Source organism: Eleutherodactylus coqui, chromosome 5, assembly GCF_035609145.1.
Source record: "Eleutherodactylus coqui strain aEleCoq1 chromosome 5, aEleCoq1.hap1, whole genome shotgun sequence".
Classification (NCBI taxonomy): domain Eukaryota; kingdom Metazoa; phylum Chordata; class Amphibia; order Anura; family Eleutherodactylidae; genus Eleutherodactylus; species Eleutherodactylus coqui.
In genome coordinates this window covers 194837979-194856927 of record NC_089841.1, presented here as the reverse complement: position 1 = coordinate 194856927, position 18949 = coordinate 194837979, and the positions used below count along the sequence as shown (strand labels likewise).

General features: G+C 44.6%; 2 gene segments (V, D, J or C); both read right to left on the bottom strand.

Annotated features, from left to right (window-relative positions):
* The window catches only part of LOC136628917 (Ig mu chain C region-like), a 392658-nt gene that overhangs the window by 17803 nt on the left and 355906 nt on the right, over nucleotides 1-18949 (bottom strand).
* Nucleotides 5872-18912, bottom strand: LOC136627032 (immunoglobulin heavy constant mu-like). The segment is given in 6 exon segments: nucleotides 5872-5962; nucleotides 6373-6494; nucleotides 14350-14676; nucleotides 16329-16646; nucleotides 18313-18651; nucleotides 18769-18912. Coding segments are annotated over 6 exon segments (1245 nt in total).

Genomic DNA, 18949 nt, shown 5'->3' with positions numbered 1-18949 from the left:
AGGGTGTGGGCACAGGCCGAGCCAGTGCGGTGGCCAGGGGTAGAGGCAGGGCCAGACCGAATAATCCACCAACTGTTTCCCAAAGCGCCCCCTCGCGCCATGCCACCCTGCAGAGGCCAAGGTGCTCTAAGGTGTGGCAGTTTTTCACAGAGACCCCTGACGACCGACGAACAGTGGTGTGCAACCTTTGTCGCGCCAAGATCAGCTGGGGAGCCACCAACACCAGCATGCGCAGGCATATGATGGCCAAGCACCCCACAAGGTGGGACGATGCCCGTTCACCGCCTCCAGTTTGCACCACTGCCTCTCCCCCTGTGCCCCAACCAGCCACTGAGATCCAACCCCCCTCTCAGGACACAGGCACTACCGTCTCCCGGCCAGCACCCACACCCTCACCTCTGCTGTCCTCGGCCCCATCCAGCAATGTCTCTGAGCGCAGCGTCCAGACGTCGCTAGCGCAACTGTTTGAGCGCAAGCGCAAGTACGCCGCCACGCACCCACACGCTCAAGCGTTAAACGTGCACATAGCCAAATTGATCAGCCTGGAGATGCTGAAGTATAGGCTTGTGGAAACGGAGGCTTTCAAAAGTATGATGGCGGCAGCGGCCCCGCGCTACTCGGTTCCCAGTCGCCACTACTTTTCCCGATGTGCCGTCCCAGCCCTGCACGACCACGTCTCCTGCAACATTGTACGCGCCCTCACCAACGCGGTTACTGCCAAGGTCCACTTAACAACAGACACGTGGACAAGCACAGGCGGGCAGGGCCACTATATCTCCCTGACGGCACATTCGGTGAATTTAGTGGAGGCTGGGACAGAGTCAGAGCCTGGGACCGCTCACATCCTACCCACCCCCAGAATTGCGGGCCCCAGCTCGGTGCTGATATCTGCGGCGGTGTATGCTTCCTCCACTAAACCACCCTCCTCCTCCAACGCAACCTCTGTCTTGCAATCAAGATGTGTCAGCAGCAGCAGCACGTCGCCAGCAGTCGGTGTCGCGCGGCGTGGCAGCACAGCGGTGGGCAAGCGTCAGCAGGCCGTGCTGAAACTACTCAGCTTAGGAGAGAAGAGGCACACGGCTCACGAACTGCTGCAGGGTCTGACAGAGCAGACCGACCGCTGGCTTGCGCCGCTGAGCCTCCAACCGGGCATGGTCGTGTGTGACAACGGCCGTAATCTGGTGGCGGCTCTGCAGCTCGGCAGCCTCACGCACATGCCATGCCTGGCCCATGTCTTTAATTTGGTGGTTCAGCGCTTTCTGAAAAGCTACCCACACTTGTCATACCTGCTCGGAAAGGTGCGCCGGGTCAGCGCACATTTCCGCAAGTCCAAGACGGACACTGCCACCCTGCGGACTCTGCAACATCGGTTTAATCTGCCAGTGCACCGACTGCTGTGCGACATGCTCACACGGTGGAACTCTACGCTCCACATGTTGGCCAGAATCTATGAGCAGCGTAGAGCTATACTGGAATACCAACTCCAACATGGGCGGCGTAGTGGGAGTCAGCCTCCTCAATTCTTTACAGAAGAGTGGGCCTGGTTGGCAGCCATCTGCCAGGTCCTTGGAAACTTTGAGGAGTCTACCCAGATGGTGAGCGGGGATGCTGCAATCATTAGCGTCACCATTCCTCTGCTATGCCTCTTGAGAAGTTCCCTGCAAAGCATAAAGGCAGACGCTTTGTGCTTGGAAACGGAGGCGGGGGAAGACAGTATGTCGCTGGATAGTCAGAGCACCCTCATGTCTATATCTCAGCGCGTTAAGGAGGAGGGGGAGGAGCATGAGGAGGAGGGGGAAGAGACAGCTTGGCCCACTGCTGAGGGTACCCATGCTGCTTGCCTGTCATCCTTTCAGCGTGTATGGCCATAGGAGGAGGAGGAGGATCCTGAAAGTGATCTTCCTAGTCAGGACAGCCATGTGTTGCGTACAGGTACCCTGGCACACATGGCTGACTTCATGTTAGGATGCCTTTCTCGTGACCCTCGCGTTACATGCATTCTGGCCACTACGGATTACTGGGTGTACACACTGCTCGACCCACGGTATAAGGAGAACCTTTCCACTCTCATACCTGAAGAGGAAAGGGGTTCGAGAGTGATGCTATACCACAGGACCCTGGCGGACAAACTGATGGTAACATTCCCATCCGACAGCGCTAGTGGCAGAAGGTGCAGTTCCGAGGGCCAGGTAGCAGGGGAGGCGCAGAGATCAGGCAGCATGTACAGCGCAGGCAGGGGAACATTCTCCAAGGCCTTTGCCAGCTTTATGGCTCCCCAGCAAGACTGTGTCACCGCTCCCCAGTCAAGGCTGAGTTGGCGGGAGCACTGTAAAAGGATGGTGAGGGAGTACCTAGCCGATCGCACGACCGTCCTCGGTGACGCCTCTGCCCCCTACAACTACTGGGTGTCGAAGCTGGACACGTGGCCTGAACTAGCGCTGTATGCCCTGGAGGTGCTTGCTTGTCCTGCGGCTAGCGTCTTGTCAGAGAGGGTGTTTAGTGCGGCTGGGGGAATCATCACATATAAGCGTACCCGCCTGTCAACCGACAGTGCCGACAGGCTTACACTCATCAAGATGAACAAAGCCTGGTTTTCCCCAGACTTCTCTTCTCCACCAGCGGACAGCAGCGATACCTAAGCAGTACGTAGGCTGCACCTGCGGATGGAAGCATCGTTCTCTCTCACCATCCAAAACGGGGACCTTTTTGCTTCATCAATCTGTGTATTCTATTCATCCTCCTCCTCCTGCTCCTCCTCCTGAAACCTCACGTAATCACGCCGAACGGGCAATTTTTCTTAGGCCCACAAGGCTCAGTCATATAATTTTTGTAAACAATTTTTATACGTTTCAATGCTGATTAAAGAGTTGAAACTTTCACCTGAACCAATTTTTATTTTAACTGGGCTGCCTCCAGGCCTAGTTACCACTTAAGCCACATTAACCAAAGCGAATAATGGGTTTCACCTGCCCTCTTGGTTGGGCATGGGCAATTTTTCTGACGTACATTAGTACTGTTGGTACACCAATTTTTTGGGGCCCTCGCCTACAGTGTAATCCAATTAATTTTTTGCCCACCTGCATTAAAGCTGACGTTACATCAGCTGTGTTGGGCAATGCAATGGGATATATTTATGTACCGCCGGTGGCTTCCTGGCACCCACCCATGCTGTGGGTCCACAGGGAGTTGTAACTGCATGTGTCCACTTTTAAAGAACCCCAGTCTGACTGGGGCATGCAGTGTGGGCCGAAGCCCACCTGCATTTAATCGGACGTTACCTCAGCTGTGATGGGCACTGCAATGGGATACATTTATGTACAGCCGGTGGGTTCCAGGGAGCCACCCATGCTGTGGGTGCACACGGAATTCCCATTGCGGAGTTGTACCTGCCTGTGACTATTTATAAAAAACCCTGGTCTGACTGGGGCATGCAGACACCTTGACAGAATGAATAGTGTGTGGCACATAGGTTCCCCATTGCTATGCCCACGTGTGCAGCTCCTGATGGCGGTGGCAGAGGATTATATTTCTCATTGCTTCTGTACAGCATTGTGGGCTATCGCCCCGCCCCTTTTAAAGAGGGTCGCTGCCTAGCCGTGCCAACCCTCTGCAGTGTGTGCCTGCGGTTCCTCCTCATGGCAGAGGCACTTATAAATAGACATGAGGGTGGTGTGGCATGAGTGCAGCTGAAGGCTGCGCAGGGACACTTTGGTGTGCGCTGTGGACACTGGGTCATGCGGGGGGGGGGGGGGGGGGGTGGGCAGCATGTAACCCAGGAGAAGTGGCAGCGGAGTGTCATGCAGGCAGTGATTGTGCTTTGTTGAAGGTAGTGTGGTGCTTAGCTAAGGTATGCATTGCTAATGAGGGCTTTTCAGAAGTAAAAGTTGTTGGGAGGGGGTGGGGGCCCCACTCTTGCCGCTATTGTGGCCTAATAGTGGGACCTGGGAACTTGAGATGCAGCCCAACATGTAGCCCCTCACCTGCCCTATCCGTTGCTGTGTCGTTCCCATCACTTTCTTGAATTGCCCAGATTTTCACAAATGAAAACCTTAGCGAGCATCGGCGATATACAAAAATGCTCGGGTCGCCCATTGACTTCAATGGGGTTCGTTACTCGAAACGAACCCTCGAGCATCGCGATAATTTCGTCCCGAGTAACGAGCACCCGAGCATTTTGGTGCTCGCTCATCTCTAATGGAGAGTATTTCGAAAAAAAATGTAAGGTCCACATTAAGGAATGAAATAGGACAGTAACTACTGCATACCAAGGGATCCTTCCCCTTCTTAGGGATTATTGTGATATAGACTCTCAAAGTGTAATTTGGTAGAGAAGTGCCATTAGGAATCAAGTTAAAAGCAGCGAGGAAGGGTCGGGAGAGAACTTTTAAAAAAGGGAATAGTAAACTAAAGACAAGCCATCAGGTCCAGGTGCCTTGTCACACTAGGAGTCCTTAATCTTCACACAGGGAAGAGTCTAGAGACTATACAACTGCGTGTAGAATACAACCATACCCGGATTCACGAGGTTAGGTTTACATGGAGCACAGTCTAGGAGAAGCGGAGAAGTGCCAGATTGAGATGAAGAAGCCTGAAGGTTGTAGAGGTCCCTGTCATACATGTGGAATATTTCAACAATTTTATCAGGTGTCTATGTGGCCCTTTGGAGGGAGTAATATAACAACCAAAAGTGTGGGATCTCTGGAAACAAAGGGCCCTAGCGGGTGCCTGAGTGTCTTTATTGCCAAATTTTAAAAAATGGCAATTGCATTGGACAAGAGTAGAATTAACATTCCATAGCTTCAAGGAACTGATTTAAGCTGTTAAATTCCGGCAGGACCTCTAGAGAAGGGCTATAAGTCATGCTTATATGCCCACATTGATTAATTGAAAACTCTTTCAACATATAAACTCCTACAGGAAAAGCTGTCAGTCCCTCTGTGGGGTGAGGGAAGCCGGACTCTCAGACTTTTTCTATCAGTCTTTCCATTTACAGAGCATTTTACATGAAACTATGGAACAAAATAATAAAAAAACTATATATTTGTGAGCTCAGCATCTCCCATTCTATCCTGTGCTGCCCTCCAATAGGGTACCATAGAAGACCCAACAGATCCACTTTAAAAATCCATTCCCACCAACAATACAAATTAGTCTCTATTGTATATCTTCTCACTTGCCTATAACTGCAAATTAGATTTGCATGTTAAAATTTGGAAAACTAACTATCCAACAAAAAACAAATATGGCCAAATACAATTTTTAACAGCTTAATTGAAGAAGACTTCTGAATAACATTTAGCTTAAAATGCAAACTACAAATATTAGACATTACTGTCGCCTAATAGACCCAACTGCATACAATGGGATCCATTTGGTTTAGTTGTGGTTTCCAATGTTTGGGTGGAAACATCGCATCCAGCACTATTTTTCCTGCCAAATCTGGTAGAATCTGAGATAATGACTCTGACGCAAAAGTCAACCCAGCCTGTTTGTTCTTTTGTACTTCCACAGAAAGTGTCACTATGTCAGTAATTCCCAGAATTGCTCTCATTGTAGCATAAGATCTTGTGGTAGTTGATGTGTGGCGGGGTGTTTTAGTCATTTTAGCATATCTAACAGAAGTAGTCATGGAAGTGAATACATATATATATTACCTGAGATTTATTTATAGTGGAAATACATCATAGTAGTTGAACAGAAAAGGTTGACTGGACCTAAACGACATGACTCAGTAGGACCTTAAACATAGGTAAAATGTCCACACACAGCTAGTGTAGAGGTGATAAAATACTTTTATACAAAGGGATATATATATATATATAGTTAACAGTTATATTACATTATTAGCTTTATAGCATTGTGTTAGAAAGGAGAAGATGGCCAGTATATTTGAAGGTTTCAGACACTGTGGTATGGCTGCATGCTTTCCAATGAAAATTCCCTTCAGTGGTCAACCATTAATCTAAAGCAAAAACAGTGAAAACAAATTAATTGGGTTTTAAACAGTGATAAAATATTAGGCATTAGAGATGAGTCAAGCATGCTCGGTATGGTGAGCCTCGCTGATCTTGAGTAACTGCCTTCTCCTCTGAGCGTGCTCGGGGGGGGCAGCGGGGGAGAGCGGAGGGGAGCGGGGGGGGGGGGGGAGTGAGAGAGGTCTCTCTCTCCCCCCGCTACCTTCCGCCGCCCGCCGCTCAGCCCCGCCCCCCCTCTGAGCACACTCTGAGAAGAAGGCAGTTACTCAAGATCAGCGAGGCTCGCTCGAGTAACTCACCTTACCGAACGTGCTCGCTCATCTCTATTAGCCATTTATTAAAGACAAGCTGTAGCAAAGAGACATTTATCTAAAATGTATAAGAATTAGGAAATTACCTTGACAATTGTCACAGACATGGCATAGAAGACAGTGAGAAGGAACAAGATCATAAAAGTTGAAGCTGTAACCCAGATGTTATCTTCATCATCTATGCAATCTTCTATTATCCAGCTAATGACTAGAAGAAAAGAAATAAAATTGACATGCTGTCTATAATTATGAGAGAACCAGGTCATCCCCCACAGCATCATCTTTAGAGCTGTTCTGTCATTCAAAAAAAATTCTGTACTTAGCTATTTCTCCCCCGTCAGTCTTCTTACCAGATCTTCTGCTCCCCGATCTTCTCCTGGCTCCTCCAGTTCCCCGGGTCACCTCACCTCCAGTCGTCTGAATACTCTTCTTCCTTGGACGAAGCGTAAATTGCCAATATTCTCCTTCCTGCAGGTCAGTGTACCCAGGCACTAGTGATGTAGTCTTCACTGCCAAGCAGGGAATGCCAATCTTTGGCAGCTTGCTTTAGTGTGCAGGCTCTGACTGCTATACATATTATATGAACACTAACGGCAAGATCCGGCGCATTTGTGCTAAAGCAGGTTGCCGAGGAGCAACATTCCCTGCTGGGCAGTGAATGCTACATCGCTAGTGACTGGGTGCATTGCCCTGCAGGAAGCAGAATGCCGGCAATGTATGCTTCATAACAGGAAGAAGAGGATGCGGTCAGCTTGCGGTGAGGTGACTCCCCGGGACAAGAGGAGCCAGGAAAGGATCGGCAAGGTGAAGATCTGGCAAAAAGACTGTCTGCGGAGGAAAAGGTAAGTACCTTTATTTTTTTTTTAATGACAGAAACTTTTTAGGGCTAAGGCGTCGCCCACGGATGTATTTCTGCCGTATTTCCCGTGGCGGAAATCCACAGCGGACTTCCGCAGCTATTAGGTTCTATTGAACCTAATAGCTTTCCTGCTGCCAATGCTCACTTGCAGAATTCCGCTGCGGAAAAAAAGTTGCGGCATGTTCTATTTCACCGCGTATTTCCACAGTGGGAGGTCTCCATTAATATAGTATTAATGGAGACCGTGGAATTTTGTCGCGGAATTCCACAATCACTCGCGGGCGTATTACATTTTTAAACACGGTGCTCCCGTGGCGTAAATCCGCAGGCATATCCCGCTCCATCCGTAGGCATGAGCCCTTACTGCAACAAAAAATGTAAAAAAGGCAACTGATCATACAACAGAAGACCTTGGTGAGACTAGATAATGGATATGTGAGCGTAAGACTTTAATTTGATTGGATACAATAATGCAATGGCTTGTTTATCAAGCTATATATCTTTCATGTCATATCAGTGGTTTTGCCAATCTATTTCTTAATTTTATGACCACAGGCCATTACATGTATGACACATGGTGATGTACTTTAAACCTGCATCATTGTACAGTGCAGGTTTAAAGCTCCTGCAATCTAGCAGGAGCAAGTTGTGCCCCCTGATAAGACAGTTGTGCTTTCTAGCCACTTCTGTCCACCAAAAAATCCAACAAAATATGTCATTTCTTTATAATGCTGTAAAACCACCCAATTTCCATGTTTCGAATTTATCATGGATTTTGGCACAGTCTGTTCAAAATCCATGTCAGATCCAAAAACAATTCAAATCCTTTACATGTGACTACAAATTTCTCATTGGGTTTCTTCATATTGAGTGGTAGATTCCCACACCGATTTTCAGCTACATGGTGGAAATAAGTAGCATGTTGCTTATTTTGATTGGAGACCCTGAGGAGAAGACATATTGATTGACACACCCAGATTTTTACTATGGGTTTGTAGATTTACTGCACACCGGCAGCAGAGATTCAAATGTAAGCAGAGAAAATCCACCACCAATGGCACCAAAATGCCATAAAAAAGTGTTGATTGTGGTGTGCTTCAAATTTGTCTACTCCCACCCGACTGTATTCCGGGTGCGGCGTATAATCGCTGCACCTCACCGTCTAAACGGGTGTTAAAACTGAAGTGTTTTAACTCCCATTCACGCAACTTTTGGCTGCGCTGTGGCCATGACAAGGCCGGACGAAAATCTTCACACCTGTGTGAATGAGCCCTAAGGGTGCATTCACACTAGTAAGAAAAACATGCTAGTTTTGTGTATTGTAAGCCGCACAGAACTGCAACTCATTTGTAACAATTGTATTTCCATGGGCAAATCTTGCACAAATATGGAACATGCAGATACGCAGTCTCCCGCACATCGCGCAGCACATGGAGGAAGTCTGTGTGTGTTGTGTGATACGAGTCGTGCCTGAGAATGCCTAGCGTGACTTGCTCTCGCCCCCGTGTGAATGCACCTTACACACAGGATAGAATACTCCCCAACAACATCTCAGAATACAACATCTGGGAATTCTGCACCAAAATCCGTATGGCTAAATGTGGATTCTGCCATTTTCAATTCTGCGTCACACTCCGCATGGAAGCAGTGCAGATTTTGGTGCTAAATATTCTGCAACATCGTTGTGCAATTTTCCATCCCACGTGAAAACACCCTGAAGGGGCGTTAAATTTTTTCATATTGGCTTCTTTGTAGTGTGCTCTAGTCTATTTAGATCACAGCAAACCTGATGACAGCAAAGTCTAAAAACACAAACAAGCCCATATGCATATTAATCAGTCATCTGTAGGTTGTATGCTGAAGCTACATATTAGCAGCAATTGGCTTCTAAAAGACCACACAACTCTGGAAACAGAGCTTATTGTACTAAACAATATTATCGATGACAGTGTGTCCTAGTACTGAAACGAAGGACAGCTCGCATAATAATAGTATTCATTGGTACCATCAGAACTCCAAATGGACTTGTATAAGAAGCTCTGAGAAGGTCAATCAAATTAAGGGGATCTTCATACCTTTTACCATATATATATATATATATATATATATATATATTGCCTTGGAATTATATCGCCTCTGGAATTATTTTATGTCAGCTTTTACGATGGTTATGCTTATATTGTACAGATCTGATAGGTCACATGATGAATGGAACTCACTGCTGTGGGCAACAATTACATTTTCTACTGACACTATTATAGTCTGTATCAGCGTTTATCATAGTCTAGAGGTATATTGAAATTCTGCAGTCTTTCAGCCTGATATGTGTCAGCAGACTAGATAGCTACCTCAGGATCAGGCTGAAAAAGCTTTTGAGTACACAACGTGATAATAGAATCACCAAAGATTAAACCCTGATGGACATGATTAGTGGATTGTCATGCCTCCTTAATTCCCACTTTGTACTCTGTTTTACAATTTATTTATTTAACCTTTTATGCAAATTAATTATATAACCTTTTTAAAATGTATTACTCAACTGTTCTTGAGTTATAATAACCCATGTTATGTTCCAGAGGTGCGGTTACGGTTTTGCTAGCTGTCTTTGGAGACAGTCAACAAGCCTGTTGTCATGCAGACTCCGAGGATCTGAGCTTTTGCAGAGAGACATCTGGTTCATTACTGTACAGTCTCACATGAGAAGATTAAATTCAGATGCAAACTCATGACAGCAAACTCCATGCAGTCACTGAGCTAATAAGCTTTCAGCTCTGAGGTGTGCAACATTTTTGAATGCTGCTCTGTATTCTAAGGCCTCGTTCACATGAGCGCTGTTTTAGTGCATTAGAGGAGCGGGAAAAGAGGGCTTCTATAAGGACCAATGGTTTCCTTTAGAAGTGTTCACATGAAGGAATTTTAGGCTTTATTCACATGAGCGCTAGTACGCTGCTTTTTCACACCTGACTGATATACGTAACCCTCTGAGGCATTGGTTTTTAATGCATTCGTTCACACAAGTGAATATATGGTGTATAAAAACATTGCATCATAAAAAAATGGAACATATACGACTGAAATACGGGCCCGGCGATTATACGGTGAGTAAAAAGATAGTTCTGGTTCTATATTTTGCCCAATATACGGTGGCGGCTCCCATAGACTCTTATGAGAGCTTGAAAAATAAAGGGAGAGGAAGGCATTTTAGCAACATTCTACTCTGCGAATACCTTACAGGCGCCTCTATGTAGGCATTGGAAGTAAATGCGAGGATTTATGCCGAGTGACACCTTTCTAGGGTGCGACAAATTTTTCCGCTAAAAGCATTATACCTGGTTGTGTGATTGGACGAGAAAATGCTAATTAAGCACGGTAATTTATCACGGAAAATCGTTGATTCATAATGAGTACAAGGCTTTGTATGACCAGATTGGAATGTAAACGTTCGGCTTCATTCACACTTCAGTATTTCATCAGTAGCTTTCATCCATTTATTTTAAACCATAACCAGGAGTGGATCTTAAACACAGAAGCAAGATAAATTGCAAACATTTAGGCCGCCTGCACACAAGCGAAAATTCCGCGGCGGAATTTCCCGCGGAATTTCCGCTGCTGGAAGCCTGCATAGGATTGCGCTAACAAACGCAATCCTATGCAGACGACTGCAATTTGGCCGCGCGAAATATCATGCGGCAAACAAATAGCGGCATGCTCTATTTCTCGTGTGGCATGCTCTATTTCTGACCCGTCGCCGGCTCTGGTCTGCGCATGCGCCGGCTGTTCGGCAAGCCGGCACATCAAACAGCCGGAGCCGGCGGGCACGGGTGAGTACGAGCTGGTCCCTGCAGGCGCTCGGGTCCGGCGGCGAGAATCCTCGCCGCCGGTTCCGACCCGCCCGTCTGCAGGCGGCCTTATACTTCTCGTTCTTGAATCATTTCCTGATTTTCACTTAAAAAGGATAACAAAATATAGATCAAACACTGAAGTGTGAATGAGATCTAATACCGATTTAGACAAGTTATTAAAGGGCCACTCCGGTAAAAAAAAACAAAAAAAAACTTTCCTATCCCTCCACACCTCACCTGATTGCTTGTCACACTCTGGGTATCTCCTGTGTATATTGCAATCAGTTTCATGCAGTGCAGCCTCCTATCTGATGCTTACCAGGCACCATCTTCTCTCTGCTTTCTCTTTTACTATTGTATATAAACAATCTCATGCTGTATCAGCACATCATCACATCAACAGCTAGAGCCACTACCATCTCTGCCTGCTGGGAGGACACTACCATTACCATCTGTATTCTTTAGTCACCTAAACAATCTACAGACCATGTCTCTAATCATCAGCAGTAACTGTGATAGAAGTTGCTGTGTCCCCCTCCAAAGAACTTGTGTGGTAGAGTCCATCACACAGGAATTATGTCAACTGAAATGTGACTAATTTGAGAACACAAACTCATGTAAATCTTAGCTAGTCAGAATGAGATCACATGACCCACCTGAGGCGAATGACCCCAGGATGTTTCAGATAGAAAAGAATTACTAAACAAGGTAATATTAGCTGACTTGTATGTACTGGGGTGCTAGTTACATAATGAATAGAGATGAGCGAGCACCAAAATGCTCGGGTGCTCGTTACTCGGGACGAACTTTTCGCGATGCTCAAGGGTTCGTTCCGAGTAACGAACCCCATTGAAGTCAATGGGCGACCCGAGCATTTTTGTATATCGCCGATGCTCGCTAAGGTTTTCATTTGTGAAAATCTGGGCAATTCAAGAAAGTGATGGGAACGACAGAGAAACGGATAGGGCAGGCGAGGGGCTACATGTTGGACTGCATCTCAAGTTCCCAGGTCCCACTATTAAGCCACAATAGTGGCAAGAGTGCCCCCCCCCGCACTGTCAGCATAAAGATCGTTCTCCTCTGCCACAGCTGTAACAGCTGTGGCAGAGAAGAACGATGTTAGCCCATTGAATTCAATGGAGCCGGCAATACGGCAGGTTCCACTGAAAGCAATGGGCTGCCGGACAGCGCTGGATGAATTGTCGGGAAGGGCTTAAATATATAAGGTGACAGTTGGGGGGTCGTCTTATACGCCCCGTCGCCTTATACGCCGGTATATATTTTTATTGTAACACATTTCTGGATGAATTGCAGGGAAGGGCTTATATATTTAAGCCCTTCCCGACAATTCATCCCGCGATCGCCGGCAGCCCATTGCTTTCAGTGGAACCGGCTGTATTGCCGGCTCCATTGAATTCAATGGGCAAACATCGTTCTTCTCTGCCACAGCTGTTACAGCTGTGGCAGAGAAGAATGATTTGTCTTCTATATGCTCTCAATGGGGTCGGCGCTGCTGCCGCCGGCCCCATTGAGCGCATATAGAGAAGAGAACAGGAATCGCAGATCTCACATAGGTGCGATCTGCGATTTCTATGGCCTAAGAAGGACCGTTGGGGTTCTTGAAGCCTAAAATCACTCCTAACGCTCTCCCTATAGCAGCTCCGGCATTAGCAGCACTATCCCTGAACTATGTCAGAATGCATCTGTGGCGAGCTGCGGGAGGGGCAGATTTTAATACTTGGGTGACACCTAATCTCGCCAGCCACTCACTGCAGGGGGGTGGTATAGGGCTTGAACGTCGCAGGGGGAAGTTGTAATGCCTTCCCTGTCTTTCTATTGGCCAGAAAAGCGCGCAAATTTCTCAGGGGTGGTTCTTAAATGTAAATGTGAGGATCTCTTTTAAAATATGATTGTACTTTTTGAACCAACGGATGGATTCACAGGTGGCATAAATATCTGCCACAAATTTGCAGCAAAATCCACATGTCTTACATGTGTATTTTGATGCAGATTTGCCACTGAATTGATGCAGAATTGCTGTGAATTTGAACTAGAAAGACTGGAATTTGCAGCATTGTTGTACAATTTCCGAGGCAATTCCATAATATAGATCCTTAATTTCTATAAACTGCATTTGTGAGTCCAACCTCTTGGACTGAAGTCACACAAGGGATTTTTGATACAGTTTTTTTTTAGTTAAAGCTAGGAGTTGATAGGAAAGAACGGTAAAGTATAGAGTAAGGATTGCATTAAAATCTTCCTGTGTGATTTTAGCTTTAAGCTTATAAATTTGAGGTTCTGAGAGGAAAGCTGATTAGAAATTTCTTCTACTCGAGAATATTTATTATGAGGTTGGTTTTCTTTTCTGTGTTTGATTTACTGTTTCCCCCAAAGCAAGAAATACCTTCTATAAAGAATGATATCTGGATGATTGCCAGCACAATCCTTTAGAAATCGAACCACATTAGACCGCAAGCCACATGAATCTGTCCATATTACGGACCTATAATTTAGTTGCTCATATCCTACTTTCATGCTATACAGTATATTATCTTGTATTGGGCAAGTAAGGGAGTTGGAGTAATATCTCCACAGTGCCACTTATTGGAAGGCACCAGTCCTTCAAGTCAAAGTTAGACTCTTTACACAAGCCTTGTAACAATGACTGGGAATTAGAGGAGCATGAATGGCCTTTTGAGTCTCCTCACTCACCGTCTAGGAAGCAATATGGCGCCTCACAGAGAGCTCATATGGGCAGCTCACAGACTGCTTAAGCCTCTACAATATAGACCTATTTGAAAAGCTGGCTTAGGGTTTGAGGAATGTAAGACTATGAACTTCTGACAAATTTGAGGGTGATCTATTTTCTTTAATTTCGCAGGGGTAGTTTCAATTAGCAACTAAAAAAAGTTACCTGTATGAGATATTTAACCTTTACTTATAGTTAGGGGTTCAATTAAAGGCTACCTGAAACAAGCGGGGATTGAACTTGCAACCTTCCAGTCATGAGCGAGGGCTTAGGACTACATTTCTGCTGTCTTGACACTCTGCGCCACACAAAGCTCATATAACCTGATATCTAATGTCTGTGAACCCAAAGAAGTTTATGTATGGTTGGTTGTCATGACATATACCTGCCTGGGGTGGGGTTTATTCAGGAACACTAAATGAAAAAACCTGAGTTTTGGACAATAAATTTTATTTTGCGTATGAATATATCAGCTACGTCACAAATATTCCACAGCAATATACTCCACATAACATAGACACAACCTCATTCACTGAAGTGCATTATTGGGATGCTCAGAAGCAAGTGCTGGAATCAGACAAGACAAGAGACACATTGACAATACTGGGTTTACCGCTTGACTTGTCAATGCTTTGTTGGCTTATTCTGTATGGTAGGGCTTCATGTCCAACAACGCAAGTGAAGATATCTCCTTGTTTCCAATCCATTGCTGGGACGGACAAATAACTGTAAATAAAGTAGGTTCCATCTTCTTTCTTTATAGGAGTGGTGTTGAAATACTTGTTCTTATTGACCTCTTCATTTTGTTGTAACCATTTAACCATAGTTTCCACGGGTTTATATCCTGTTGCAAGGCATGTTAGTGAAACCATCTCACCAAGCGCTGTTTCCTGTGGAGCTGGTGGGAAGACATATATGGATGGTGGTCTTGGATCCTCTACTAAAGGTTTAGAAAAGATATAGTTAGTAACAATCATATTTAGCAACTCATGTCATGTAAGTTACATATTACATAGTTCGCTTAAAAAGAGATATGTCCGTCAAGTTCAACCAAAATATTATACAAGATACAGAGGAAGGGAAGCAGTTCAGGTAAGAGAGAACTTTGAGAACTTTATTTTCCCCTATTGAATTAGAGATAGGAAAAAATCCCATAAGACTTTAGCATGTCTACCTTAAGGCTAGTTTCAGATGAGTGTATTAAAACACGTCCGTAATACAGATCCGTATAACAGACATATTTCAAGAGACAATATGTCCATATGTCAGCAATTTTTAATCCGGATTTGCATCCATATTTTTCAATGGGGCAAATACTGATCTGCATTAGCCCAATAGAAAAGAATATAAATAGGGAAGTGAATATGCAAAAATATAGATCATGCTGCGTTTTTGAAAAATGGCCATTAGCTTAGCCCTAGAGATTTATAATAGCTCTGTATTATGGTCCCCTTGGCACAAACCTAATACAGAGTAAAAATACCCTCTTCTGAAAGCACGGTCTTAATACGGACCTAATATGGAGCAAAAATACCCTCTTCTGAAAGCAGCCTAAAAGAAAAGTTTTCAAGGAAAGCAATTCACAGAAGAGTGTTGAGATCAAAGAATCAAGCTGTCTTGGTGCTCAAAGCTGAGTTTCAGGATTTGCCCATTTGATTTTTGAAGTTCAGTGTCATAGCTGTTGAATGGACTTCAACAGCTATGACTTCAACATCCAATTGAATGGAATTCAATTATCTCCTATCACAGGAAGGAAAGTACTCTACGGACCCTAGCACCTAAAGCATTTCCAGCAGCTCTGCCACTGCCTAATTGGCTCTATAAAGCAGAAAGGCAGAGAGTTGTTTTGGCTCTTGTAGACTTTAAATTGCACCTAGAGATGAGCGAGCATACTCGCTAAGGACAATTGCTCGATCGAACATTGTCCTTAGCGAGTATCTCCCCGCTCGGAAGAAAAGGTTCGGCTGCTGGTGCGGGTGACAGGTAAGTTGCGGCCATGAGCAGGGGAGAGCGATAGAGAGAGATCTCCCCTCCGTTCCTCCCCGCTCTCCCCAGCCGCTCCCCGCCCACCGCCAGCAGCCAAATCTTTGCTCCCGAGCGGGCAGGTACTCGCTAAGGGCAATGCTCGATCGAGCAATTGCCCTTAGCGAGTATGCTCGCTTATCTCTAATTGCACCCCCTCCTCAGTGGCACCTTAGGTAGCCTCCTATTGTGCCTACCCCTTGTCCCAGCATTGGGGGATAAAGTGACCATATTTTGAAGTCTTGTTACAGTCTCCTTATATAACATTCTCAATATTTAAGTTGAGTTTAACACTTAGGAAGTTAAGTTTAGCATTTTTATTTTTTCCTAAAAGGAAAAAACTAGCAGTGATTGAAATCAAAGCATTTGCGGTATCTTAAATGCAGAAATTTGCATCATTTAGGCAAAGCCAACAGTATAATGGAAGTTCTGTTATATATTACTTTATTTATGTTATTTGCAGTTATTGTGAAGAGTTGCTGCTAACTATATAAACTAACTACAGCAGAATTCTGAAGCATCAGTTATCCAAAAATGTGCAATCATATAGCCTCGCCTTTACTTGCTTACTTTTGTTTTTAGATATCTCCTTTGACTTTGGTGAAGGCAAGTCTTGGTTCCGAACAGTGCATATGAAGGTCTCCCCACTCATCCATTCCTCACAACAGATGTTTAATCTGCTGGTAACACTGTATTTTCCATTGTTTCCAAGAACAGGATCTTCTGTATTGAAATCTAGATTGCCATCATTTTGTCTTGTCCAGGTAATCTCCAAATTCTCAACATTATTCATATTGTGTACTTTGCAGATGATCTTGGGCATTTCCATATAACATTCTTCAAAGCTAGGAGGGATCATTTCAATGTCTATTCCAGAAGACCCGGAATCTGCAAATAATACAAGACGTTGCTGATAGCAAAGTTATACACAGCAATACAATGCATGCAGTTTATAGAAATACAGTTGCATGCAACATGTCAATGTATTAAATATATGTAGACTTCAGCGCTCGTTCATAACTTTAAGGCCAGATTCACATGAGCGTAAATGCATTTCTGCCGCGCAGACGTGTGGCGTGTTTGTGTGGCCGAAATACACTTACACCCGTGTATTTCAGCCACTCAGGTGATTTTTTGTGCGTGCAACTGCCCTTTTGCGCACACACAAAAATATGCACAAAATCATATTGATTTTGTGCGTATGTACGTAGTGAATATGCAGTTTTCTAGCAGATGTTGGGCACATTTATGTGAGCCCGTTGATTTCAATGGGTTCTTGCGCTGCACAAATGCGCAGAATATAGAACGTTACATATTTTTCACGTGCATTTTGGCTGCACTGAAAATTCTGAAATTGAATTTAATGAGTTCTATACACTGTGTATTACATGCGCAAGTTTTGCACAAGTAAAATGTAGCGAAAGTACGAATATGCGAATCTGGCTTAACCCATATGCACGCTACCCAATCTAAATAGTTTTAATTTCTTTCCACTGATGCAAAAATCTTCTGCCATCTTCCTAAAGGCCTTTGCTACATCCTATTCACACTATGTCCTTCCAAATTAGCTAAGCTGTCATATGCTGCCAGTGAATCTGTGTATGTAATAAAGACCCACTTACACGCAACGATTATCGCTCAAAGTTCATTAAAACGATGGATTTTGAGTGATGAATGTTGTGTATAAATGCTACCATCATGTACTTTTTGTCTGAATGATGATTTTTAGGTAAGCTTAAAAACCATCATTCAGACTACAGGCAGTGTTCTCCATGGGATCTAGAAATAACATTGTTTTCTCTTAGCAGCCCCTGCCAGAACAATGGAGCTAATTGCAGAGCTCAGACCTCCTGCTGAGTTCTGCAACAGCTCCCAGACGCTCATTTGCACACAAAGGAAGCTGATAAAATACTAACGGGCATTAGTGCCCATTAGTACCTTAAGCAAAATGATCGCTTGTCTTTTAATCTTTTGAGAGGTTATCTTTGCGTGTAAATGGGCCTTAAGTAAAACTATGAATGTGGTCAGGCTGCCTAAACTCACACAAAAGTTAAATATCAATTTTAGCCCTAAACTTTCCCTTTAATGTTCACATACCCCTCATACAGTTTATCTCTACTATACTTCTCTCTTTAACCTATTAACCTGCTACTAAAGAGAGTTTCAAATATTATACTCATATTATTTCCCCATTTCCAGTACTGAGGACAGTTGGCTGTCTTCACAGATTCCAGTGCTTCTGTATGCTGTCAGGTGACTACATTGGAGAATACAGACCCAGTAAAGTTACCGGTTTACTGTAAAGTTGATTTTTAATCTTTCTGCCAATCTGGTCATTTTTCCCAAACTATGGTATAATCATTCTATTACTATCTTTTATCTAGGATGTACAAGTAACAAATCAATTTTTGCAACATTAACCCCGTCAGTCCCAGGTTTAGGTAGTCTTCAGCACATTTGAACACTGATTTTTAGGAGATTTTCCAGGCGTACCACTAAAGGGGTTAACAGGCATTTAATGGAAAAAAAGAGTCTGACATTAGTTGAACATTACCGTGACAATTTTTGGCGCTTGCTGTGGTAGAAGTATTGGTGGAATTGTGTGTAACTATGCATGAATACCGATTCCCTCTATTCCATTGTCCACTTAGAACAGAAAGGCGGCTCCTGGTAGTATATGTGCCATCTGTTGTCCTCAGAGGGGCTGGCAACGTTGACTCAGCAGTCACATCTTCCTTTTCATTCACCAGCCATTTCACTTGGAGGTTTTCTGGGTAGAAACGGGAGATGAGACAAACCAGGTCCAGTGTGCTGTTTCTATTGTCCTCGGGATCTCCAGCAGTGCACTGTGATTGCTGCAGAAGCTGCACTTCTGGTTCAATGCATGGTAACACTAGGGATAAAACATGGCAAATAAGAAATTGATAAAGTTGAGACCTAAATCTTATATAACAAAAATCTGTAGCTCAGCATAGAAACCTATAAGTTAATTTTAACACATTCTTCTTACCTCTTAGAGTTCTATCCTGTTTTGTGCCTGAGGATGGGTGTTCCACAATACATTTATAGGTGCCGTTCTTCCATTGTGAGGACTGGATGGTGAGCTGTGTACTCATCATTAAAAGTTCATTTGTCATGCTGTATATAGGTCCAATTGTTGTTATACCAGAGGTGATGTTGCTCCCATTCCA